Below are 25,287 nucleotides of genomic sequence, written 5' to 3'. Positions count from 1 at the left end.
AGCTGCTCTGCATCACACACAACTAGACACTTTCCCTGAAAATTGGCATCCTCGATGCGAGCTTCAGGGAGGTGAACTGCAGCCTGTGCTCTCAGGAAGAGATCTCCTGTAGGATAGTAAAGGTTGGACTTGATGATCTTAAGGGTCTTTTTCAACCGACTTGATTCTATGATTCTGTATCACAGGATACTCTTCTTTCTGTACAGACTAGCAAGTAGATGGTTTCCTTCTGAGGGTTCATGGAGCTCAGATTAATCCTGCTTCTGAGTACTTTAGTTGCAGACTTCACTGACAGCCAAAGCAGTCCCTCCTGCTCCTTTTTGGACTGCCATCACAGCCCATGCAAACAGGAAGTGTGTATCATTGCAGAAGTAACACACAGCAAGCCTGCATCCCAGCAATTAGTGTTAAATCAACTGACAGGTTGAAGCTAAAGGCACAACATAAGCACACAGTAACAGAGGCCAAAGAACAGCAGTCACCTCCCTATAGCTCATTTTCTAATTTAAAGGGCAGATGGGCAGAGCAGCAAGATAGTTCAACATGAGGAACCTTCAGAGAGGGAAAACCCATTCCTACTGCAAATGGAGCAATTAAGAAATATTGCAAGTAAACACAGTAGAAATCAGACAAGAAAGGGGGTAATTACAGCATTTCTTTGCCCTCTAAGGATTTTTTCTATCCATTTCTACTTCTCAACCCCCCATCCTTGCCTTGAGAAAAAGCAACACAGCCTTTTGTCCTCCACTCACCATACACCCATCCTACACAGATGACCTCAAAAATGGCCAGGAAGAGCAGGCACGTGCCACTGGCAGCATAGTAGTCAAAGAGCTGGAAGATGTACATCCCACCCTGTTGAAGAGGTAGAGGAGAGATAGTCATGGCAGAACTACTGCATGTCAGGGAAGAATGACTGAGGCAAGCAGAATAACAGCAGAAACACTGCCCCTAGAGCAAATGGGAGAAAAGGAGATTCTCTTGGGTCTGTCCCCACATCTGTCCCAAAAAGACGGTCAGACCTGGTGGCAGGAGAGAATTTCATGCATGTTTTATGATACTGCTGGCCAGGCTGGTTTCTGTGTCCATAGGAGCAGGAACCAGTTTGTTTGCTTGTTTTAAACCAGTTAGAAAGTTTTGAGCATCATTTCAAAATACCATGTAGCAGTGCAGAACTTGGCACCCAGTAGGGTCAAAACATTCAGATACCTCATTCTAGCTGCATCCATCTTTACATATTGCTCATGGTTCAAGCCCTGCAATGGTAGACGCATGTGGTTTCCATGCTGCCTCTGCCTTCAAGCTGAGCTCTCACAGCTGCCATCAGCTACATCTACAGGTCAGTGGATGACTCCTCTCTCGTAACTTCTTGTGTTTTCTCAAAAGAGAAAGCCCCTCCAATACAAGTCAAGCAGATGCTTTCAAGTAGTGTTGAAAGGCTCTAAACACTGCCAGAGTAGCAGTGCAATTACCCCTTCATCCCATCACATATAAGGTAACATCCTTCAACGATGGGACCTGCCCTCCTGCAAGGGGGCATGCAATAGCCATGGGAACCCTTAACTCAGTTTGTCTCAAAGTTTTGTTGATAGCAGCGGGAGCTGCCTGCAGCAAACCCTGAGCCAGGATCTTGTTGGAGGATCATTCAGCCACTAGTGCCTAAGAGGTTTAGCAGGCATTAGCTGTCACTACACAGCACATGAAGGCAACTCAGAGGCAGCACACCCCTGCCCAAGGGGTGCATGGGCAGCACAGCACATCACTGTGCAGGAAGAGGTGCTTGGCTATTAGGTGCAAAGCAGGGCAAACACTGTGCATATAGTACCACACCAACACAGCTCTGCTCCTCCAGGTCCCAAGGATCTCAGGCTTCACACTGGCTCAGGCAGGGTTACAATGCAGCCATTATCCCCCCAGCCTCCCCTCCTGCTGCTCTGCTTCTGGTGGAAAGCAGCCAGCAAATGATCGCTGCCCTTAGAAGAGCTTCTGCTTGTGTTGCTCAGCTTGTTTTAGCCACCAGGCCTGGTATTTGCACAAAGCTGTATGTCAGACACCCTCCCTGGGCTGCAGGACCATGTCTCTGGAAGGCTCAGTTATACAGCGAGTACACTAGCATCACACAGGGTAAAAGCAGCACCAGCTGTGAGAGACACCAGCTAATGCATTAGAAATGAAAGACAATTAACAGCATCAAAGACAAGCTTGCTGTCTCTACCCGCTCCTCCAGCGCAGTCTAGCAGGCTTCCTGGTGTGCGGCTGGATGACCCAGCTACTCCTTTCTTACCTCAGTGACCAGCAATAAGCCCAGCAGGTAGCATGAGATTGCAATGGCCAGGATCAGCAGCTCCCGACGCCCCTTCTTCCGAAGCACTCCCGGGAACATGTCAATAAGAGCTGTTACCATGCTTTCCACGCAGACGAACTGCAGAAGACAGGACAGAAAAATCAGTGTCTCCCCTTCCCCAAGCACACACTCCCTCTCATTGCTCTTTTTTTGTCCATCCACCCGAATCCTTATTTCTCTTTGCTTTCTCTTTTTGCCTCTTTTGCTGCCACCAAGGGCCAGCTGCAGCTGCTAGGGACCCAAATACAGCTCAATATATCACTGAGCTCTCCTCTGGAGCTGGCGACCAAAGGGGTAATAAATACAGCCTTATGGGGGGGATGAACTGTGAGCTGTACAAGGAATTGCCTCAGACTGAACAGAGCATGCTGTTGCACAGCGGGAATGACCAAGTGATGGGGAGGCAAGGGGAGGACTGTACCCCCCAAGCAAAGTAAAGAAGCACCTGAGATGGCACAAGGAACCCTTGTGACAGAGGGGAGCTTCCCTTGCCACCATGAAGCTAAAGCGAGCCAGGTGACTGTGGGGGCAGAGCTCAGCCCTAACATCAAACACACACTCTGTACAGCAGGACTGGCTCCATGTTAGAGGGGAGGGGCTCTTGCTGTACCTGGCTGTCCAGTCCCAGGAAGATCAGCATGAGGAAGAAGAGGCAGGACCAGAGCTGAGACACAGGCATCATTGTTACTGCCGTTGGATATGCTATGAAAGCCAGGCCAGGACCTGCCAACAGACCACAGAATGACCATGTGTGCCCTCCACACCATCACCTGCCACCACCACCCTGCAGTACGGAGTGAGTCACATACTGCTTCAAAGTTCATATCACCACAGCTCCTTGCTCACACAGGGTTGAAAGCTGTGTTGGAGAGCACTGGTCTTGCAGACCTTTCTGCAGACACCCATAGCAATGGAGGATGTAGATAACATCCTGGGCTTTATTTCTGAAAGTCCCCTCCCCTTCAGGCTCTCTGTTTTGCCTTGGCTCCGAAGTCTCATGGAAAAACCTACCTGATTCAGCCACTTCTGCAATGGGTATACCCTGCTCTCGAGCCATGAAGCCCAGCACAGAGAATATGGCAAAGCCAGCAACCAAGCTGGTGGTACTGTTCAGGAAGCAGAGCATGATGCAGTCCCTGCAGGGGTGAGACCAGAGAGAAATCAATGTTTCCTGCTGCAGAATGGGTCTACCTGGGATCGTGTCTGTTCAGCTTCCCTGGTCAAACAGCAAGGACCAAGGAACAGCTCTTGAACTCCATCAGAAGTAAAATGCTCAGAACAGATCCAAAAATCAGCCTACCTACCTTGTACCCCACTGTTCAAGAGTTACAGGACTGTACGTGGCACAAAGAGTGGCTTGTGAATGGGATGCCACGGTATACATAGGGTCACGGCAACAAAAAAGGTGACAGGAGTCAAGAGAATAAGACAAAACACAGAGAAAGTGAGGAAAATGGCAAATTAGGAAATGAAAGAGGCTGCAAAAGTAAACATACTCAAGAAAGAGGGGCATATGGGCCAGCCAGAGCTAAGCTGCAAGTCCAAGCACCTAAGGCATTAGAGGAAGGTGTCAGTGCCCCACTCCATTGGTGGCAGATGCATTTCAGGATAGCCAGGGAAAAGTATTAATTGCCTGACCAACAGCTGTGGCAACACCTATTGGAAAACAGAAGAGGAGAGATGATTGATGTCTCTCAAGTACCATTACATTTTCCCATCCATGCTGGAGCAATATATGAAGGAATAACAAATTTCCTGCTCCTTGGGTCTCTGTGGAAGGTGATGATGGTCATGATAGCTTCACTGAGCTCCAGCTCATGCCATGGATAATATAGATCTATAATTCAAGGGCCAGGAGGAGGCCAGACAGACTCGATTAATGTCCTTGATAGGATAGAAATACCACTAACAGTATATTACCCTGATGATAGTAAAGCACTGGAGACAGGGGGCTTAGCCATCATCTTTGTACCATCTCCCCTTCCTAGCAAGTGACAGCAGAGCTGGCCATGCCACCCCTTGAGCACTCCCCCTGTCAAAATAGCCCGTAGTGTCTCCACAGTGGCTGGAGACATTCCCCATTTTTTAACCTCCCTCTCCTCCAATCTCTCCCATTTCCAGGCTGACTCACAGGGGAAAGCACTACTAAAGCCATTTTCTGGAGCCTCCAGGTTCCCTCAGCCACTCTCCATCCTACACTTCAGCCTCTGCGGCTTGTTAGTCAAAGCAGTATGACCTAAAGTTTCCCCTGTGAATGGATCCTGCCTCAGATGCAGCTCTGTGCCATTTATCTCAGCACATTTCTAGAAGGATACGAGGAGTCCGGGCTCCTCTTACCTGTAACAGTTGTTGGTGTATTTGTTGTAGCTGCCCAGAGCTGTCAAGCACCCCTGGCAGATGGCATAAGAGAAGAGGATCTGAGTGCCTGCATCCATCCAGACCTGGAATAGAGAAGGTCAGTGGTCTCCAGACCTGGCAACAAAATAGACAAATGGCTGTGCCCTGTCTAGCAACAACACCTCCAATCCATGTAGAACAAACCCCTTGAGACAGAGAGGGGCTTAGTGGATGTAGAAACTGGGATATCTCTCTGGGAAAACTGGACCGAAAATCATCTAGGAAAAACCTCTTCAGGGGACCGTATTTCCACATCTCACTCAAGGTAACACCACTTCTCCGTCCTGTGCCTTTGCATTCTGCATGGAGACAGCAGCCCTGGCAGCACAGCTCTGATTGAAGTTGAGCGGTGGTGTCTATGGTCCCTGTATGGCTCAGGGTCCACACTGGTGAATCATCCCAAACGCAGGCCATCAAGTCCTTTGTGTGATCGATGTATTACCTTCCCTGCTCCCCAAACTAGTTCCCCACATCTCTGAGGCTACAGTGCAGGATGAAGGGCAGAAAATCTCCAGGCTGAGAGATTTCAAGCCAGTGGGGTGTCGTGCATCCAGGTTCCCCTTTGCTCTGTCATGTCATGGGAAAAGCTGAATGGGCTTGTTCACCACTGCTTCAGTGCTCTCTTCCATGGAGGAGTCCTTTTATTCCATGTGTTATGGGCCGAATCATACCCTCCCAGGGACAGTCCTGAGCTGCGGGTTGGCTGGCAGACAGGAAGAGTGTATCTTCTGTTTTCTGTTTGTCTGTGCATTCCTCTCACTCTCTTTTTCCTCCTCTAAGCAGCCCAAGCTGCAAACATCCAGACAGCTGCAATTTTGTAGCCTTCAAAAGAATCACAGCCCAGGCATTGCTGCTTAAATCCACATGGGTCTCTCACAGATAGGCACATACATGGGAGCCCTCCAGCCATGGGCACACACCCTGCTTTACACCAAAGCACCACATTCTCCCTAAACTCGGTCTCAGGAGCTCTCACTCCTACTATGCTGGGCTGCAGCAGCCTGGAAAGACCACATCAGCTTTAGTTAGGCTGTGAAAGATAGGGAGGTTTTCAGTGAATAAGCTCTGACCATGACCAAAACACACTCAACCCCAGTCACCCCCCTGTTATTTATTTTGATATTAAAATGCCAGTTTTGTTCAGCTGGCTTTTCGCATTGAGCGCACCACAGACTCTGTATTGACAACACATAATTGCCTCTGAAAGCCATTTGGGGGAAGACAGTGTGTTTGGCAGCTGGTTTGGGAGCAGCTGGGGCTTTGGCCATCTGGGAAGATGTGGGAGGTAAGCTAAGACTGCGGGCTAAGCATATTGCTTGGCTGCCTCCTGAAAAGATTTAGAGGGGGAATAATTAGCAGCAGTGTCATTTAAACACTCTTCTGGGGAGGGCCTGCATTAACACCACCCTGGGGTGGCAGAGGCAGCCTGCACAGTGTTGCTGAGCCCACATTGGGAAGGAAAGCAACCTGCTGCTACAGAAAGGTGCTGTAGCAGACCACTCTGGGGGATCTACCAAGGCAGGTCCTGCTGCCTGCCCTGCGCAGCCCCCAAGGGTGCTTCCCACCTCCTACATCTTGGGCTACCTTGCAGATCCTGAGTTTGGCTGCATCCTCTGCCCTAATCTGGACTGGTCCTCCCTGGGTACACAGCATCTTCCCTGCCAGGGGGTTTTCCATGGGCTCCAATGAGACCCTTTGACCAGCCCCTAATCCAGGCAAGGGGGACCAGCCCCTGGGATGTGTGAAGGGAACCTGCTGCCCAGCTGGGGCACAGCTTGTGTTACCCATGTGCATTTGGTCTCTGCAAGTGCAGCGGCCCTGCACTTCCTGAGCAGGGGCTGTTAGAGCCAAACAAAATGCTAACCAGGCCAAAAAATGCTCAAAAAGCAGCAGAGTATTTTCCCCACCCTTTCCTCAATTATGTGCATTTAAGACCCAGCAAAACCATCTGTTACATGGTGAATCTTTCATATACTCTTCTGGTTTTGCTGAAATTATCCAATATGCCCATATGCTGCAGACACACAAGCAAAAAGGCTGTGCTGTGCAGGGGGACTAGACCTCTCTCAGCTATTTTAAGGATATCTCAAGTGTTTGCCAGTCTCCTTACAGAGAAGACAGCTAGATCCTCTCAGCTAGCAGCGGATCCAGGGGCCAGGGTGCTGGAAGCCTTCCTGTGGCCAGCACGTGCTTGACCAGCACCCACCTGCGGGTCTGCCAGCCTGGAGATGTCTGGCTTCAGATAGAAGATGATCCCCTCGGCAGCACCTGGCAGCGTGACTCCTCGCACCAGCAGGATGATGAGCATCACGTAAGGGAAGGTGGCAGTGAAGTAAACAACCTACAGGTGCAGGGAAATAGAAGAGAAGGTCAGCAGGAAGGGGGTGAAGGCATCATCTCATCCTGTCTGCAGGCCCCCACCCTGGCAAACATCCCTGGATGCTGCTGTTGGCTATAGCTGCTACTGCTAGTGTAAAAGAGGGGTGGGAAAGAAATTAATCAAGGTTACAAGTCAGCAGTGATTTAGTTAATCTACATTTTGGTCCTCACCCAGGACTCTGTCACTGGTTTCTCTGCTTTATTTTCTCTTTCCAGTCAGTGTAATTTCCCTGCTCTCCAGCTGTTCTCTTCATCTTTCTAGAGCTGCAGAAGAAATTCACATCCCTTCCTGTCACTGAGTTTTAATGAGGAGTTATTAAAATGGTCCTATTCCCAGGAAGACTTCTCCAAATTAAATGGGGACTTTTGTGAGACACCTCCGATGGGCCTCATTTCCAGGGGTGCTCACACAGATCCTTCATCCCTCCCATGCCTCTGAGCTCACAGGTAAATGGGGGCACCTCAAAGCCGTGGAAGAAAATATAGACTGTTATGTTTGTAAGACCTTCTTTTCACTTCTTGTGTGTGATGTAAATAAACATTACAATAGAATTAATCATCTCTAACCCCTTGCCTAATGTAACAGTTTGGGTTTTTGTCTATCTGCAAAATATCCACTAGCAAGTTGCAACTTCCTAACATTTATTCATTGTTAAAATTCATCAAAGTAATGTGAAGGCTTGTTTACTCGATGGATTCATAGTGAGAGGCCTAAAATGACGTTTTTTCTGCTTGGTGATAATTGGTCAAATAAGTCACAGTACGTGGTATTTTTGCTGTTCCCCAATTGAATGAGAATGTGAGCGCTTTTGGCACAAGTACTAAAATCTGCCTTCAGAAATCACTTCTGGGGAACATTTATACACATTAGCTGAATGCACGGGGAAAGGAAACATGGAAGGAGCACAAGAGTGGCAAAATGAATAAAAGAAAAAGGCTTTTAAAGAAAGTGGAGTCTTCATGGTGTTATTTGAAACTATGCTCCTGAGGTGTCTATTGTTTCTGGAAGTTTGGACTCCTTAAATCCCAGAGGCATGAACACAGGGGTCTGGCAGAGTTATCAGGTTAGAGCAGCCTCTCAGTCAAACACAACATCCTGTTTACTCTGCAGCTCCTGAGCAAAATTATGCACCTACTCAGAATCCCTGGAACATCCCTACTGCTTATCCTATTACATACTCAGTGAGGAAAGGAAGGGAGGAGTTGATTTTTTTGACAGCTCCCCTGTAGAACTCAATATGACTACCTGCACAGGAGACGACTGACCTGTGGTATGGCTCAGGATAGAAAAAACCACTCTGTATTGCTGCACCACGTTCATGACATCTAGCTGGTATAAAGTAAGCCCTGTATTCAAACAACTGGTGATGGAAAAACCTTCTGTGGTCCCAGGCAAGCTCTGCACAAGGAGAAAGCTAAAGAATTTCAATGAAGCTGGTTGGGCTGATTGGGTTTGGCAAAATCAGACCAGAAAGTTAGAGGAAACAGTGCATGTAGTAGCTGGAATGGTTTTCCTGGGAACATGGAAGAGTTTCTTCCTTCTGATGCTCCTGGTTTAAATACCACAGTGCCACCTTTACAAGACGTATCATTCTGATCTTGGAAGATTGAGTCTGGGAGGCTTGGGTTTGATTTGGTTTGATCTGCATGGAGGAGTAACTAAATCATTCCAGGTTCCTCTCAGCCCTTTTCACTGAGTCTCTCCTTTGGTGCTGGGAGCATCAGAGATTTAAGATTTAAAATGTGGAGCATCCCCTCTCCCCATAAAGGTGGAGTCTGGCTCTTCCTCCTTGAGAAATTGTGGATAACAACAGCCAGAGTCATCAGCAAAGACTGAGAGAAACCTAGTGAGCAGAGCAAGCTATTGTCTTGTTCTGTTAAAATGGGTGCCCAGTGAAGTTTTAAGGTGAGAGATAGGATTTGATACTGGAACACGGGTGTCCAGTACTACAGGGAACATCTGGCAGTAGTAAGGGTAGTGCTTTGAAGGTAGAAGTCTATTGCAGAAATTGGTTTTCACAGTATCACAGTATCACAGTATGTTAGAGATTGGAAGGGACCTCGAAAGATCATCTAGTCCAATCCCCCTGCCGGAGCAGGAACACCTAGATAATGTTACACAGGAATGCGTCCAGGCGGGTTTTGAATGTCTCCAGGGAAGGAGACTCCACAACCTCCCTGGGCAGCCTGTTCCAGTGTTCCGTCACCCTCACTGAGAAGAAGTTTCTTCTCAAGTTTAAGTGGAACCTCTTGTGTTCCAGTTTGTACCCATTACCCCTTGTCCTATCATTGTTTGCCACTGAGTAGAGCCTGGCTCCATCCTCGTGACACTCCCCCTTTATACATTTATAGACACTTATAAGGTCACCCCTCAGTCTCCTCTTCTCCAAACTATAGAGACCCAGCTCCCTCAGTCTTTCCTCATAAGGGAGATGCTCCACTCCCTTAATCATCTTAGTTGCCCTGCGCTGGACTCTCTCCAGCAGCTCCCTGTCCTTCTTGAACTGAGGGGCCCAGAACTGGACACAATACTCCAGATGCGGTCTCACCAGGGCAGAGTAGAGGGGAAGGAGGACCTCTCTCGACCTACTAACCACCGCCCTTCTAATACACCCCAGGATGCCATTGGCCTTCTTAGCCACAAGGGCACAGTGTTGGCTCATGGTCATCCTGTCGTCCACTAGGACCCCCAGGTCCCTCTCCCCTACACTGCTCTCTAACAGGTCGTTCCCCAACCTATACTGGAACCTGGGGTTGTTCCTGCCCAGATGCAGGACTCTACACTTTCCCTTGTTATATTTCATCAAGTTACTCCCTGCCCAACTCTCCAGCCTATCCAGGTCTCGCTGGATGGCAGCACAGCCTTCTGGCGTATCAGCCACTCCTCCCAGCTTAGTGTCATCAGCAAACTTGCTGATAGTACACTCAATTCCCTCATCTAAATCATTGATGAATATATTAAATAATACCGGTCCCAGTACTGACCCTTGAGGCACTCCACTAGTCACAGGCCTCCAACTAGACTCAGCCCCATAGACTACAAAAAACTACAGTTTTCCTCCCTTTGCTATTGAGACATCCTCCGGGTGCCTTCAAGACCCAACTGTCATTAACAATTCACCCATCTCATCGCAGCTCCAGGAAGCAAGGAGGTCTTGAACAAGCCAAGGCCTTAGCGGCATCCCTGACACCCACCCCAAGGCATCACACACTCATTCACTCCAGAAGGATGACCGGTCCACCAGATCCATGGGATCAACATAAGGAGGGAGCATTGGCTCCAGCCTTTCCTGCAAAATGCAGGAAGTGATCGGCTGAACCGAAACTGCAGAGCCAGGGAGAGTACAAAGGAGAGCAGAGAGTCCTCTCCCACCCCAAGTATTGTGCAGGATAAAGAAGCAGGAGAAATTTATTGTCTATTCACTGAGCTGGTTACAGGCAGCAGCTTCTCTATTTTCTTGAGTGTTTAATTATTGTCAGGAATAGGCAGCTCGCCACTGCAGAGGATCTTGTTAAAAACACGAGCAAGCCACACCAGGACAACACGCTGGTGAGTGGATGACTTACAAGGGCAGTTGGGGAGTATTCATCAGCCATCGTGCATATCTGCAAGGGAAAAGGTGACCCAAGATCTTTCTGTCTTCCTTTGCCTGTTTGACCTACTCTTCTATTCCTCCTTGCATGGGTCCAACACAGTTGGTGCAAATCAGTATGGCCCTACCAGGTTTTAGGTTTGACTTTGGTGTTGTGTGCCTCCTGCTCCTTCTTCCCCAGTCTCTTTCCCTTTTCATGAAGTAATGTAAGATGGGTATAAGGAGGTTTATGAACCAGGACAACAGTCTCCATTCCTACTTTGCCTGTGGACTTGACCCCTTTCCAGATGCAGAAGTAGCAGATGATCCACGCCAGCAGGAGACACAGAGCCAGCTCCCAGCGCAAGCTGCCCAGTTTGTGAATACCATCCGTGAGCCCCAGGACTCGCTTCCTGCCGGTGTCCAGGGACAGGGAGAGAAGCATTAACACCCCAGACCCCACTCATCCATACACAACTTTCCCATATTACCCCATCCAAAGACTTTACAGACTACCCACAACACAACAGCCCAGGACTCCCCTCTCTGTTGCTCTTGCTGATGCTCCTCCACCATGTCCTGTAGCTGATCCAAACCCTCCCATTCTCCAAGCCCATGAAACCATGCCCATCAAACCCATGCAACACAAAATCACTACCTGCTCCCCAATCATTTCAGAGGGGTCACAGCTCTCAATAAATAGTATGTCCTAAGAATAGGGCAGGAGAGGTGGTCCAGCACTGTGTAGGCTCTTTCTGAACTCATGGGCTCGTATTATCTTGTATGTGCCCTGTGGTGGCTGCAAGGGACAAAGCACAGTCAGCCCACTCAGAAGCGCTTTAGGAGCCATAAATGGGGAAAAAAAATACCTCTGGAGCCGAATCCCTGGCACCCCTCTTCTTTATGAGACTTTCCTCAGCTGAGTGTGGAGAGGTAGTGTGGCCACAACAGCCATCTCAACCCGTGCAGGCTGCAGTGATGACCCTCTCTGGGACACTGTCTGACCTGCTGCAGGGTCCTCCTTCAGAGCTGTTTTATTGCCTCCAGCCCCATGACCAAACCTCTCCAAGTCCTTCTCTGGCATCTCACGCATGCGCCTCATGTCCTTGCTCTCCAGGGATGAGCCTGAGCAGTCTGATGGACCACTTCCCTTAGGCACCAAGCAAGAAGGGAATAGAAAAGGCACCAAGAAGAAGGGGAAAAGCAGCTTTGTCCCTCTCTGTTTCACTGCACTGAACTGTTCAGTCTGCCCTGGCCTCTCCTGCTTGCCTGCCAAAAGTAGTCTACAACACCCATCACAAGTACCCCCTGCTTACAGCAAGTCCTCATCTTTTCTTGGTGCCTCTTTCTGTGGCCACAATCACCCAGATGCTTCAGTGCCAGAAAGGGAACATGCCTGTGCATGTGTGCACACAAGCATCCTTAGGCAGGCACAGTGTGAGCAGCCTTTGGGCTATATCTAGTCCTCGTGCCCCTGGGTTCTGTGCCAAACTCCTTGGAAGCTCAGTGCATTATGCTCCCCACATTTGGGTCTGACGTGGCACCTCGCTTGGTTCTAGAGAGATGCACAGCCCTCTACCCAGATAGTCCTACAGCTTCTGCATTTAGATGACAGAGGAGCCTGAACAGAGGGAAAATGATCACATACTCCCAAAACTCAATCATTGGAGAGGTGGCATTCGCAGGCAAGGTCCCATTGTCTAGGCTGGAGCGGTTCAGAATGTCCACACAGAGATCTACCAAAAGAATAGGAAGCTGATGAGCCAGAGGAAATCTCCAAGGCCCCTCCATGAGGGATGCTTCTTCCCCTCTGTACCCTAATGCTCACTCTGGCAACACACAGATCCTTCTCCCCATGCTATAGAGCATCTCATTAAACTCTTCCATCTCATTAAGCATCTCATTAAACTCTGGCTCTCCCCAGCTACGAATCCCAATCCAGCAGTAGCCAGAGGGCTTTGGGAAGGGAAGAGAGGAAGGAGAGAGCAATTCCCTGCCAAATGTAAACCAGATGGCTGCAAAATATGGATTATTGAGACATAGCCACTAGTCAGGATAGAAAACCACATTCTCCTCCCAGACCACTCACTATTCCCTGCCTACACATGCATACATATGCTTACACACAGATGCCTTCATGTTCCACTCTTCATTCCCAACCTTGTCACATAGCATGAAATTACTAAATATAGAGGAGAGGCCACGCATCCAAGAAATGCACCTCATCTTGCATTTGGCAAGCAAAAGATAATCCGCTGGGAAACCAGGGAAGCCCAGCTGTGGCTGGGAATCTTCTATCTGTTAAAAGGACATCTGTAGCTTTCAACTCTTTAAAAGGCTGATTACCTCTGCTGGGGTGAAGGGGCAGAGGAAGCTGTGAGTGAATGGCCCAAGAGGGTGGAGAAATCTAATACATCACATAAATTAACTGTCTGACCCAAGAGAAAAAGGGAGGGAACTGAGCTGACACCAAAGCTCTTCCCAGTGCATCTACCCCGTCCTTCCCAGGCACAGCCCAAGTGCCTTGAACAAAACCAAAACCAGGTTTTTTCTCCTGGGCACAGTTCTGTGAATTGTGGGCATGAGGAGATGAGACCTCTGGCCATCGTAATGGTATAGAGGCTTGTATGGATGTGATTAGACCAGAAAAACAGTGCCTTTACAGCTTTGTGTTACTGGTTCCTGCACTGGGAGAACTGTACTGGCAACATCCTCCAGTGCAGGCCTGGTCTGATTTAGCCAAAAGCTGAGTGCACAAAGGAAACTGCTCTGAATAAAAAATATTTTCTACAAAATCCAAGTAATTTCTTGGAATTGAGATGGATCTAAAAGCCAACCAGGGGAAGATGTACCTGAGTTCCAGGGGTTATTACAGGTGGCCCACGGTAGCACCGCAGTGAAGGAGCTGAACAGGTAGAAGAGTGCCCAGGACAGGATGACGATATAGTAGACATTCAGATAGCACTCTATGACTTGTGAGGCATATCCGATTCCTGCGGAGGAAAGCAAAAGAGATGAGGATGGGGCTGCCAACCAACTCTCAACGCATAAGGCTTAACCCCAAAGACATAGACCGTGCCGTGGAAAGAAGGGTGCAGCACCAACCATATGGCTCACTAGAGAACAAGGGAAGACCTACCTCAAGGAAACAGAAAGGATTTTGTGACTTTGCATGCAGCCAGGAAACACTGTTGGTATCTCTAGACAGGTCTATGGTGAACAGAGAGAAAAGCTTTCACTGATGGGAAAACTTTATTCTCATCTCTACCATGCCCCTGCATTACACTGCCTCTCCTGCAGGAAAGCCAGATCTAGCTTTTAAACAAAAGAAATGTAGGTGAGTTTCTTCCTTCTGGGAAGACTCAGGCAAAAAGTGTTCTCACAGCTGATATACATCAAGTACTGGGGCAAAAGTACAGACTTGGAAGCTGAGCTCTGGTCTTTGGTCCTGCCCATTGCTCTCTACAAAATATGGGTGCAATAAGCTCTCCTCTGGACAGGAGAATTGTGGATGTGAGATTCATTAACTCATTAATGCCATTAAACAGCCTTTCCCTGGGCCTTAGGAGTCTTGGTTCTCATACCTGTGCCTTAACCACAACCCCAGCCCAGTTCTGGGCTATCAGACCACTGTGGGAAGTCTGTGATTTCCACCCTAGTTTGCAGGACACCAGCCTGCAAATTCTGCCACAGCAGCTCTGGGCACAGCAATGGGCAGGGAAAGCATCGTAAGCCAGCCAGCCTTCCTCATTCTCTTTTCTCTTCAGTATTTCTCCTGGACTACATTCAGGTCTTCGTCACTTCCATCCTCCTCCTCCTGCTTCTGGCTGGCCACCCTGCTCCTCTTCTTGCCCAATCTCTGAGCATCTCAAAGCAGAGACTGTGGCTCAGCTGGACCAGCACAGCCACCAGCCAGCATCCCACACCCTCAGTTGTGTATGGCGGGATTAGGGCACTGCCCCTGCACATGCATCAGTCAGCAGGAGGGATAACAAGGCATGGAAAGAGAAGAAGGGAGGGAGAATAAAGGAGAAAGAGGGGGGGGGAAATAATAACATTTCCCAAAAAAGTTTCTGCATCACGAAGTGTTAGAAAGTGCTGCCAGGAACTCCAGGAACTCGACTTACCTTCAAAGATAGGACAGATCTTCCTCCAGGCAGTGACTCCTCCCTGGTTGGTGTACTGCCCCAGCGCTGTCTCCAGGAAGAACAGAGGGATCCCACAGGTGAAGAGGAAGATGAGGTAGGGGATAAGGAATGCTCCTGCAGAGAGGGGTAAGATGCTGCCTAAGAAACCTCTTTAAAAGCTCGTCCCCACCACCCCTTGCCAGGTCACAGCTGGAATCAGCTAGATAAAGAGCAAAAATTCTCTGAATTAACTGCACAACCTCTGCTAAAAACCCCCAAGGTCTCCAACACTGTCATTACTTGGAAAAAATACCAAGCATGGTCTGTCTTGCGCTGCTGCAGTACTTTCGCATTTGGTCTTGGCCAAAACCTAGAGGTTAGGAGTAGTCAAGGAAGGGGATAAGAAAAGACAGTCCCTGCTTCACTCCTCTTTCAGCAGGAGTCAGGCAAAGCCAAAGGAGCACTTGTTTCACATAACCACATTTGCTTTGCCTTTACTGGGAGTCATAGCTAACTCCCACTTGCCTAGAGGATACAAACCTGGAGGCTGGTGACATTTCTTGGTAAGTAATACAGTTGCCAGCATATAAATTTGCTTGAAATGCATTTCACATCAAATTTGAAAAGCAGTTTGCACCAAAACAATGGAAATAGGGAAGAGAAACAGAGTATCCCTCCAGCATTTTCAAAATGAAAAAGTTTAACTTCTCTCTTCAAATTCAATTTTTTTATCAAAATATAGAGAAATGTCTTAAAAGAAATCAGTCTGAAATAGCCCTCAGACAATCCCTGATGAAATGGAAGAGACAGGGGACAGAGAATGTTTTTTTCCAGAAACAATGACCAACAAAAACAAAGCATCAGAAAATCAAAACAAAAAGGAAAAAAAAAATAGGTTTAATGCCCTGTTCAGTTATCTGAAACTTTTATTCCTTCTTTTTGGTTCTACTAAATTCAAACACCCAATGTTTTTGCTGTTCTGCTTAAAAACTGCTTCTGAGATCACAGTTTCTTTGCTTACCTTTGTTCTACCACCTCACAGTCTTTCTCCCCATCATTAGTGCAGACTTTTGCTCCCCTCCAAACAGGCCAAGGCCATTGCCTTTCGCACTGGAACAACTGTTAAGGTCTTGCCACCCCATACAGTAAACTTCTGGTCATGAGTACCTCCCACCATCAGTGCCTGGAGAGCATCTCAGCTGTTTGAAACAAGATGAGGGCCCCCTTTCTCAGCAGAGGTAGACACTGTTTCCCAAGCCCTCTCCTCCCCTGCCAGCACAGGCATCTGCACTGAAATTCCTTCCCATCACAAGTATCAACTAGGAAAACTTCCCCTTGTTTTTAAGCCAGCAATGTTACAATAACAAGGAACTTCCAACTTTCCTTGTGGAAACACAGCTGTGCTGTATCTGCAGGGGACCTGAGGCCAGAGGATGGGATGCTGGCTCACTGAATCAGTCCAGGTTTTCAGGGCAGGCAATGGGAACGGCACTTGCTGAGCTAGAAGCAGCTGCTGCTTTTGGTATTGTAAGACATCTATCTGTATGCCAAATCTGCAAGAGAGTTTTGTTATCCTGCACACAGATGAGCCTTTTAGCAGGTCTCAGACCCTCTCCTCTGATACCATTTGTCCCAGAGATTGATCCAGTTTGGTCTCTGAGTAATGACCTCTAAAAAACACCTCTATTGTCTTGTGTCTCTTACCCTTCTCCTCATAGTAGTTACCAGCAGCCACTCCAGTTGTGATCTCTTCCCCAGTTTGCTGTACCACTGGAGGAGACTCAGCCCTGAGAAGAGCCCCCAGAAACAGACCTCCTTTGCTTATGAGTCAATAACAAGGTCAGGATGCTGAGCAATTTGATTAAATTTGAAAGTGCAACCATGGACAAGTTTACATTTGGTTGCTTTATGGCAAGTTAGCACAGGTACGATATCTGTCTTTACAGCTTTATAACCATCTCAGTACATCAAAAGGTGGAGAAAGGTGACAGGACAGCAATATCCAGTTTGGGGGGGAGAAGGGAGAGCAACAATCTAGTGTAAGGCATCCCTGCCCATGGCAGGAGGGTTGGAACTAGGTGATCTTCAGGTCCTTACCAACCCAAACCATTCTGTGATTCTATGATTTAAAGGTAGGAAAATCCCTTTTTTGCATTCTCAAGGACTTTTCCAATGGTGAGAATATATTTGAGTGTCATGGGAAACACAGTACCTTGTCCTGTACTAATTGGTTTGCCATCTGATTCCCTAGAGCCCTAGAGAGAAGAATGACCTTCTACAGTAGTAGCATATTTTCTGCAAAGGCAGTGTCTGAGCTGTGAGGGAAGGGCTCTCCCATCCTGATCTTCCCCACGCCTAGACTTGTGGGCCTCTGAATCTCAGTCTTAGATATTCCAGAGTAGTTTAATTGAAAAAAACTATATAAATTTATTCAATAGATATTTAAAATGAACAAAAGTAGCCTTTTCACTTACACTAATTAGCATACAAATTGCAAGAACTACTGAACCGGTTACCATAGGCATAAACTATGCAAAGATATCATCTGAGCTCAGGAAGAAATTTTCCATGCAAAACCCATGACTTCTCTGAAGTGTTACTGCAGAACGGGGTGTTCAATCAGGCACATTACAGGTGGTTACTGACCTGTGCCAGTCTGACTTGCTTTTGGTGCCTCCAGTGCCTACCATCAAAACGTCAGAGAAGGAAACTGGAGGATGTGCTAAAAATCATCCCAGGTTCGAGAAAAATTCAATTCCATTTTCTTTAACCATCCCTTTATCCAACCCCTATTTGGTTCAGAGGAAATACTGTACTGAGTCCTGCTTGATTTGGATAAACTCCAACAGCAGCACAGGGGACAGGAATTTGGTAGACCTGGAATGAGCTCATCCATTGGTGAAAGCTCAGAGCAGCTTGGGAAAGAAAGGCTTCTGTGGCATGGTCTGCAGAGAAAGGAAGTTTAAAGCAGGGGGAACATGCAAGTCCCAAAGCATTATTTCAAGGTGTCTCTAGAGAATGAGAACAAAAGAGAAGTTATTGCTGTATTTGACATGTCATTTATTATTCCTCTTTTTCTTTTATAAAGTTAGATTTCAATTCACCAAGAAAAGTTAGTGACAGTCAATTATTACCTTCCCCTTTCCCAGTTTCGTCTTACTGTCATGAGAAAGTTTAATTTTTAACTATGTAATGACCTCATTGCAGTGCTATTGGAAAAGGAAAGTGACACAAGAAGCAAAAGGGAAGGGGAACAAATTTCCTGGGGACAGGTTTCACTAGCACTGGATTGACCACTGAGATAACTATTTCTGGGAAAGAGGTAGTAATGCCCTTCTAACAGGCATCAGGCCATGGCAAGGATACCAGCACCATCAAAGCCTTTGTCCGCTTTAACAAGGGCCTGAGAGAGGTGGGGGTGACATAGAGAGTAGGAAAAAAGGACTTGTACAGAAGAAGGTTGCTGATGGCTTTCTGACCTCTCATAGCATTTGATGGTTTCAGAAGATCACCTGTTTCTCAAGATGCCCAAGAGCCTTAAAGAGTTACTAAAGTTCAGTTTGGCCCTCATACCTGTGAGATGTGCTTGGAGAAACAGTGGCCACTGGGGAGATTCACCACTCAGTTTTTATTCCTCCTGGCTTTGGCAGGAGCTAACTTACTAGAGGAGAGAATGAGGGCATGTGGGAGTACATGAAGCACAGGAGAAATGGATCTGGGCACACATGTACCTGTTGTCATGCCTGCGGACCTAGGACAATTCATGTATCCTGTGAACTCACCACCGCCGTTCTTGTAGCAGAGGTAGGGGAACCTCCACACGTTACCCAAACCAATGATCTCGCCAGCCACAGACAGCACAAACTCCATTTTGCTGCTCCATTGGCCTCTCTCTTCCGTTTCCTCCTGTTTTATCTCTTCGGGAGCTGCAAGGACCCCATTGGGCTCTCCTTCCTTAGCCACAGCTCTTGCCATGTCTCTGTGGGATAGAGGAAGAAGAGAGCATGGGATGCAGGGAGCTGCTGTGGGACATGTGGGAAGAGGAGGGATGGGACCAGTCATCACAACAGATATGTTCCTAGTATCAGTGTGAGTTTCCGTCATCCTCTGGAAAATGGCTTCTTTAGTGTCAGCACAAAGCATTTTCCCCAAGTTATGTCTGTGGGACAGAAAGTCTGTGCTGAAGGGACAAAGGAAAGGTCATCGGTCAGGTGAGACGGATCCACCTGTACCAACCTTTGCTGGACACACCCTGAATTCACCCTTCTCTCCCACTGTCCTCTTCCTCATTTTTCCCTGATCCCCGGCATTAGTGCACCTCCATCTGCCCCTCCCCACCCTGACTAAATGCACCTCCATCATTGTTGGAAACTCAGACAAGACTTTGAAAACAACAGTTCAGAAGAAGAGAACAAGAGCTGAAGTGGAGTTTGCTGGCAGGAGTTCCCCTTCTGTGTGTGCTTTATACAGCAACTGTCTCCTAGAATGGTTTCAGAGGGCAGGATAGAAATATTACATATTAATAGTCTGAACAAGAATGAACAACCTACCATCTTACTTCAAGGCATTGCAAGAAGCGCCGCTTTTGACCTCCTGAGCACCATGTTACACTATATATAGCCTGCCATATTGGCAAGTGCACACACATGCTTATTTGACCTGGGCTCCCTTCAGTCACAAACAAGCAAAGCATGAATCCTATGCCTTTGCCCGAACCTGCAAAGAATACAGAGCAAAGAAACAAAGCCCATGAGATGAGCAAAATGACCTTATACTTGTGAGGTGTTCCAGGTCTGAGCAACGCTGAGATTAGACAAGCCATTGCAGTGAAAACGTTAGTAGGGAAAAGCCCAGCCGTGGAAATATGGAGCAAAGTCACTGTTAGAGTAGACACGGTGAATGTGACTGAGCCTCTAGGGTGGTATAAGAAAGACATTCTCCAGTCTGTACTAAATCCTGAAATATGTTTAGCATCAACTTAACTAAGCAAAGTTAGTGGCTGTTTGCTACAAAATACCATTTTCTACCATACACAAAGTCCTTTATTTGGCTAGTTAATTTAAATCCAGCTAGAATTCACACAAACCAGACTGAATCTTATTTTCAAAAACATTTTCATATTGTTTATGGGCATTTAATTATGAGAAGAAAGTTTTCTGAGGGAGGGATGCACATGTGAGTCCAGACAGAAAGCACAGACCTAAGACAAGCAGGGGAGTTGATGAACTAAGCCAGGGAAGTCCTAACTCTAGCTACATCTCACTGGTTGCATTACCGAGCAGGAGCTGGCTTTTGAAGGGGTGACTGGCATTAGCAAGGGACACACATTCTCATGTTGGCATTAGGAAACTATGCTGGAAACAAGCCTCTCCAAAGCAGTAGCATCTTTGCTTCCATTCTCAGCATCTGAGAGTGCTAAGAAATCAGGGCTTTGTTCCTTCACATTAACTTACAGATTAGGTTTGCCTGCGGTTTGATAGTTTCTTAATAGCACATCTATCATTCCTTCTGTGCCTCCTATGGGAACATCCTTATCTCCAGGGAGCAGCAGGGACAGCAATCTGCATCATCTACAGTACTGAACTCTATCACTGCCCCGGATCTGCTCTGGAACACTTCAGCTTGCTCTCTCCCAGGCAAAGTCCAAGCACAGCTCTGGAAATTGCTCAGGCCTGGGTCCTCTCCCAGTCAGAAAGTCAGTGGTGAGCAAGATTTCGTCACCCTTGATGTCCTCTACCTGATGGGACTACCAAACCCATCCATCAACCTTCTGCATCAAGATGGCTCACCAGGACCATGATAGCAAACTTCCCTCCCTCCTTGTGCCTCTCCAGTCATCTTTCCCTGGGTTAGCAGCAGGGTATGAGACATCTCATGGGGAGTAGGGAGTCTGACCTAACTGGGAATAAGAGCAAGTGTAGTTCTAACATCAGACTGCCCCGGCAGCCTAGAAACACCACGGCACTTGTTTGGGTGTAGTTTTCAATGAGGTAAAGGGAAAGGCGGAGAAAGAACTGGTTAGCTATGCTTGCACTTACTCCATGTAAAACAACATCATTATCACCGTGTCTCATTTGGTTCTGTAAGTTGCTCAGTGCAAATGAAATGATCTTCTAAATGCTAACTCTCTGGATATATTAGGCCCTGGGGCAAAGATGCATGCATACAAAAAGACAACTTCTGCTGAATGCTCAGTAGCAGTTTTTTGGCACAAGGCATGTTTCCTTCCTCTGATATTCAAGTAAAGAAAGGAAACCAGATCTCACAGCCTGATACACCAATTGCTCTCTAAATGCCCAGGGCAACAACAGACTTTGTTCCCCTAATCTGCCTCCATTCTGAAGGGCCCATCCTGTTCACTTTGAAATCAGCAGCAGATTTCCATGGACTCTGAATACAGAGAGCTGAATCCCATGAGAGCATAAACATTGCCTTTAGTAAGGGGGACTGCAAGGAGAACAGGGGGAGTATAAACCACAGAGGAGCGCAACCGGGGATCAGTGAAGACCATCCTCCAGGTCATAAGCAGCCTCTTCAAAAAACGTTGCAGAAAGATTCTGGTCCCCTATTAAATTTGAGAGGCTTTTTTTTAAGAGTTATTTCCAATAAAGGCTTATATGTGGAAAAGAAAAATCTGGAGGACTTTTTACAAGGGCATGTAGGGACAGAACAAGGGGGAATGGCTTTAAACTGACAGAAGGGAGATTCAGATTAGACATGATGAGGAAGTTCTTCACTATGAGGGTGAAGTGAGGCACTGGAACAGGTTGCCCAGAGAAGTTGTGGCTTCCCCATCCCTGGAAGTGTTCAAGGAGCTAGATGATCTTTAAGGTCTCTTCCAACAGAATCATTCTATGATTCTATGATACATATGCAGTACTGCAGTGGGCACAGCCAGTTTCAGTGTCAAATGCAGATGTGCCAGGGCACTTAGGAAGCAACCTCCTTTTTTTCCCAGAACTTGCACTTTATGGTCCATATGCTGGAAAGCACCTATTTACTTATACGGATTGCACTGCCCCAAGCCCACCAAGTACTACAATATGCGGGTCTACATTTGGATGTGAAGCTGAATCAGTCCTCTGACAGGCTCAGCCAAACCTCTAACCCCACGTTTAGAGAAGGTGGTGCAAACCAGAACTCAAGGTATACATCCTAAAAGCTGGCTGATGCAGAGCTAGTAGCTCTGCAGCTCACCAACAGCTTGGAGGTCTTCCCAGTCCCAGCACTGACCCCTTCACTTAGCTCACCTGCGTTCGATCGGGAGGTTGAAATACAAGGTCCTCCTGCCAGCCTTTTCTCATTTCCAAAGTCCAGGCAAGGCCCCTTTCCCCACTGCCTGCCTGTGCAAGGTTTGCCAGCTAGCTAATCAGTTCATTCAGATGCTGCAGCACAGCCTCCTCATCTTTAAGAGGAGCAGAGCTCCACGCACTGTCAAATGTGAGAGAAAAAAATAACACATACTTAATGAAACGTGTTTGATCTGTCACAGTCCTTGGCACGTTCCAATTTGCTGCAGTCCGGGGCACATTATCAAGTACAATGATGCTTAAGTTTGGGCTTATTGAGGATGTCATGAGAAGCTGACAGGAGAGGACTTAGCTAATTCGTTGCTTTTACTCTTTCAATACAACGTGGGTCCAGGAGCCAGCCTATGACTACTAGTATTTGTGGTTTACCTGTTTATATGTTAGACTTGTTTGACACATGGAGGCGAGGGAAGATCACAATCAAGGAGTTGCCTCCTCTCACCTAACCTCAGGAAGGGAATGCACTGAATGCCAGCCTCTACCTCAAGACACCTGGACCAGGGCTTTGACACCTCTCCTCTGGCTCCTGAATAGGTCAACACAGAGGACAGAAGTTGGGACACTGCAATGGGGAACAGGGCAGGGACAAACACAGGCCATGTGGGGAGATGCAACACTTGTAGCTTCATTTTTCTGTTTTAAAAAGGAAAATGCAGGGATATAATCAGGAATATAATAATCAGGAAAGCACCCTGATTCATAGAAGCAAACCTCTGCAACTAGAAAGAGGTGGTAGATTAAACTGGTGCCCAAAGTTTTGGCCCTTTGTGTCACAAGCTTCAGCTTCTCCCTTCCCAGACAAGGCAACACACAGTATCACACACCCCCACTACTTCCCTTTCTGCTTTGCCTGCTGTTTCTATGAGAAAGCCTATTCACACACCTCCTGGCTCTTTTCCTAAACATCTAACCCTACTGTGTGCCCTTGCCCTATATGTTCTTAGGCCAGATGGGGACTCAAACAACTTGTTTCCAGCTAGGAACAATTTGGCTCTCCCACAGCAGCTGCAGCCCCCTCACTGTGTAACATCCTCCCTGACAGGCAGATATTTTCTTCTCCCTTTGGATGCCTGTCTTCTTAATACACATCTTCAGAGAAAAGGCTTTGCCCCTCGCTGCCTGTCTGCACATTTTCTGCTGTTCCTGCACCAAATTTTTGAGAAAAATCCTCCGACTCCTTTGTCCCCAGCCTCTCTTTTCCCTCTGCCATAAAGATTTTCCAACCGTTAAGATGCCCCCTCAACTCCCTCTGACCTCTCCAGTCTCCTCTAGAAGTGCCGTGCTTTATTTTCAACCCTAAGCACTTTGAGGGGTTGCCTTTTTCCAGGCCTGGAGCACCCTTTGCAGACCGGCACCCTGTTGTCTCTCCACAGAGAGAAGGGGGCTTCCTCTGTGACCAGTGCCAAAAGGCAGCTCTGTTTGAAATGGCATGGGGCTTGGTGCATAGAGGTAGCCACGTTTTTCCCCACTAGAGTTATCGCTGAGAAAATACGAATACACCTGGATTGCCCTAGGCACTGGAAAAAGAGCAGGCAGCCTTAAACACTGACCACGCCAACAAATTCCCTTCTCCAGCATTAGTGAGGTAGCCCAGTCTCCCCTTGGTTACAAATTCTAGGCTGTGTGTCTCCCACACCTACCTCCATAGGATTCTTCAAGTATGGCAAAAAAGGCAAGAAAAGCCAAGGGTAACTCTGAATTCCCATTGGCACTCACGAGCAGGTGTGTGCATACAGTGAATGCACAATGCAGAGATGCAGGAGAACAGCATTTATCGGCTTTATTCAGGAACAAGCTGTGACTAAATGGTGGAAGGAAGGAATCAGCAAAAGAGGAGAATGAAAGTGTCCCTTGAAAGCAAAACATAGTGGTATCCTCAGCCTCTTTCAGGGCAAAAGGGGCTTATTCAGGGCTGCTCAAGTGATAAAAGGAGCAAGAGGACAAGAGAAAGGTGAGAGAGAGCCTCTTAGGGGTTTGGCACCAGAGGAATAAGCCTTTAGAGATGCTCCTAAAGCTTTCCTTCCTGCAAACTTACTGCCTGTTCCCAACTACTGTCACACAGAAGCTTCTACTGCTGGGAAGTTAACATCCTCTGTTTGACCTCTTCTGCTGTTTTATCTTAAGGCAAAGGAGAAGAGGACAATTTCAAGACAGAACAGTGAAATGGAGTGAACAGTGAAGAGAGATGGGATTTAAAAGTAGCCGATAGCACTTACTAGAGGGAGCACAGTTTTAAAGCAACTTGGGACACTCAGGTGCTGCCTGAGCTGCAGAAGGCAGAATTGCAGATGACAATGCAGACATCTGCACTGCATCTGTAGTTCTCGGTCTCGTTTTGAAACAAGCAGCAACCAAGCATGTAAACTGCAATTTAAGGTGGAATCAGAAAGAAAGCGGGCTGGGCTGTGCTGCAAAAGGAGGAGCAGGAGGACATAGAAAATTCTCTGGTTGCACAAAATGAGCCAGCACTTACTCGGCAGATGAAACCCTGCATCGCATGCCAATGGCAGGGGTGGTTGTGGGAGCACAGACAGAAGATTGGGGCTCAGTGAGGAACAGCAGTGCCAAGGTACAGCTTAAGGAACAAACCCTGTTAGATCAGCCTGTGTGGGCTGCTACTGGAATAGGTTGTATCTGCAGGATGGACAGGAAAACAGCAGCAGTAGAAGCAAGTGCTTTCCAGACGATTTAAGAGCAGCTACATAAGCAAGGGTAGCTGCTTCAACCATGGCTGCTTCCAAACCTGCTGCTGCTGCTGGACAGCTGCTCACGCAAAAAGGAGAAAGGCAAGGGAATATGTAGCATGACAAAGCTGACCAACTCGAGGACAGCAGTCAGAATTAAAATGCCTTTCACTTCAAGCTGCTGAAAGCTAGTTGGTTTCTTTACTCCTTCTAATTAATTTCCAGGTTGTGTGGGCTGCAGGGCATTCTCAAAGCATCTGTTCAGCAAGGGGCATGGGGCACAGGAGGCTGTTACAAGGACCAGATCCTGCTTACATTTTCAATATGAAATAAGAGCAACACTTCCACAGTTAGTGTTTGCTTACTGACACCAGTGAGATAAAGAGCCACTCTGAGTTCACTAATGACATGTACATCTTTGATATAGGCTGCAAGGATTATAGAGCATCTTCCTTCAGATTACAACCCCCTGCT

The 25,287-nt window shown here is 47.5% G+C and overlaps 1 protein-coding gene across 1 annotated transcript in view; it reads right to left on the bottom strand.

Annotated features, from left to right (window-relative positions):
- The window catches only part of LOC130609290 (sodium- and chloride-dependent betaine transporter-like), a 40,675-nt gene that overhangs the window by 12,589 nt on the left and 2,799 nt on the right, over window positions 1–25,287 (bottom strand). The window contains exons 2-12 of the mRNA XM_057428110.1: window positions 18,602–18,798; window positions 14,820–14,954; window positions 13,545–13,685; window positions 12,341–12,428; window positions 10,973–11,105; window positions 6,948–7,082; window positions 4,682–4,785; window positions 3,356–3,480; window positions 2,955–3,067; window positions 2,285–2,422; window positions 753–855 (exon numbers count right to left, since the gene is read on the bottom strand). Of these exons, the coding sequence (XP_057284093.1) occupies window positions 753–855; window positions 2,285–2,422; window positions 2,955–3,067; window positions 3,356–3,480; window positions 4,682–4,785; window positions 6,948–7,082; window positions 10,973–11,105; window positions 12,341–12,428; window positions 13,545–13,685; window positions 14,820–14,954; window positions 18,602–18,794 (1,408 nt within the window). The 5' untranslated portion in view covers window positions 18,795–18,798. The remainder of the gene's footprint in view (window positions 1–752; window positions 856–2,284; window positions 2,423–2,954; window positions 3,068–3,355; window positions 3,481–4,681; window positions 4,786–6,947; window positions 7,083–10,972; window positions 11,106–12,340; window positions 12,429–13,544; window positions 13,686–14,819; window positions 14,955–18,601; window positions 18,799–25,287) is intronic.

The sequence above is a fragment of the Pezoporus wallicus genome, unplaced genomic scaffold, assembly GCF_028554395.1.
Source record: "Pezoporus wallicus isolate ANWC-B61680 ecotype Strahan unplaced genomic scaffold, APGP_CSIRO_Pwel_v1 contig_2908, whole genome shotgun sequence".
Lineage (NCBI taxonomy): Eukaryota > Metazoa > Chordata > Aves > Psittaciformes > Psittacidae > Pezoporus > Pezoporus wallicus.
The sequence above is the reverse complement of the archived record's forward strand: the minus strand, read 5'-3'. Positions and strand labels throughout refer to the sequence as shown.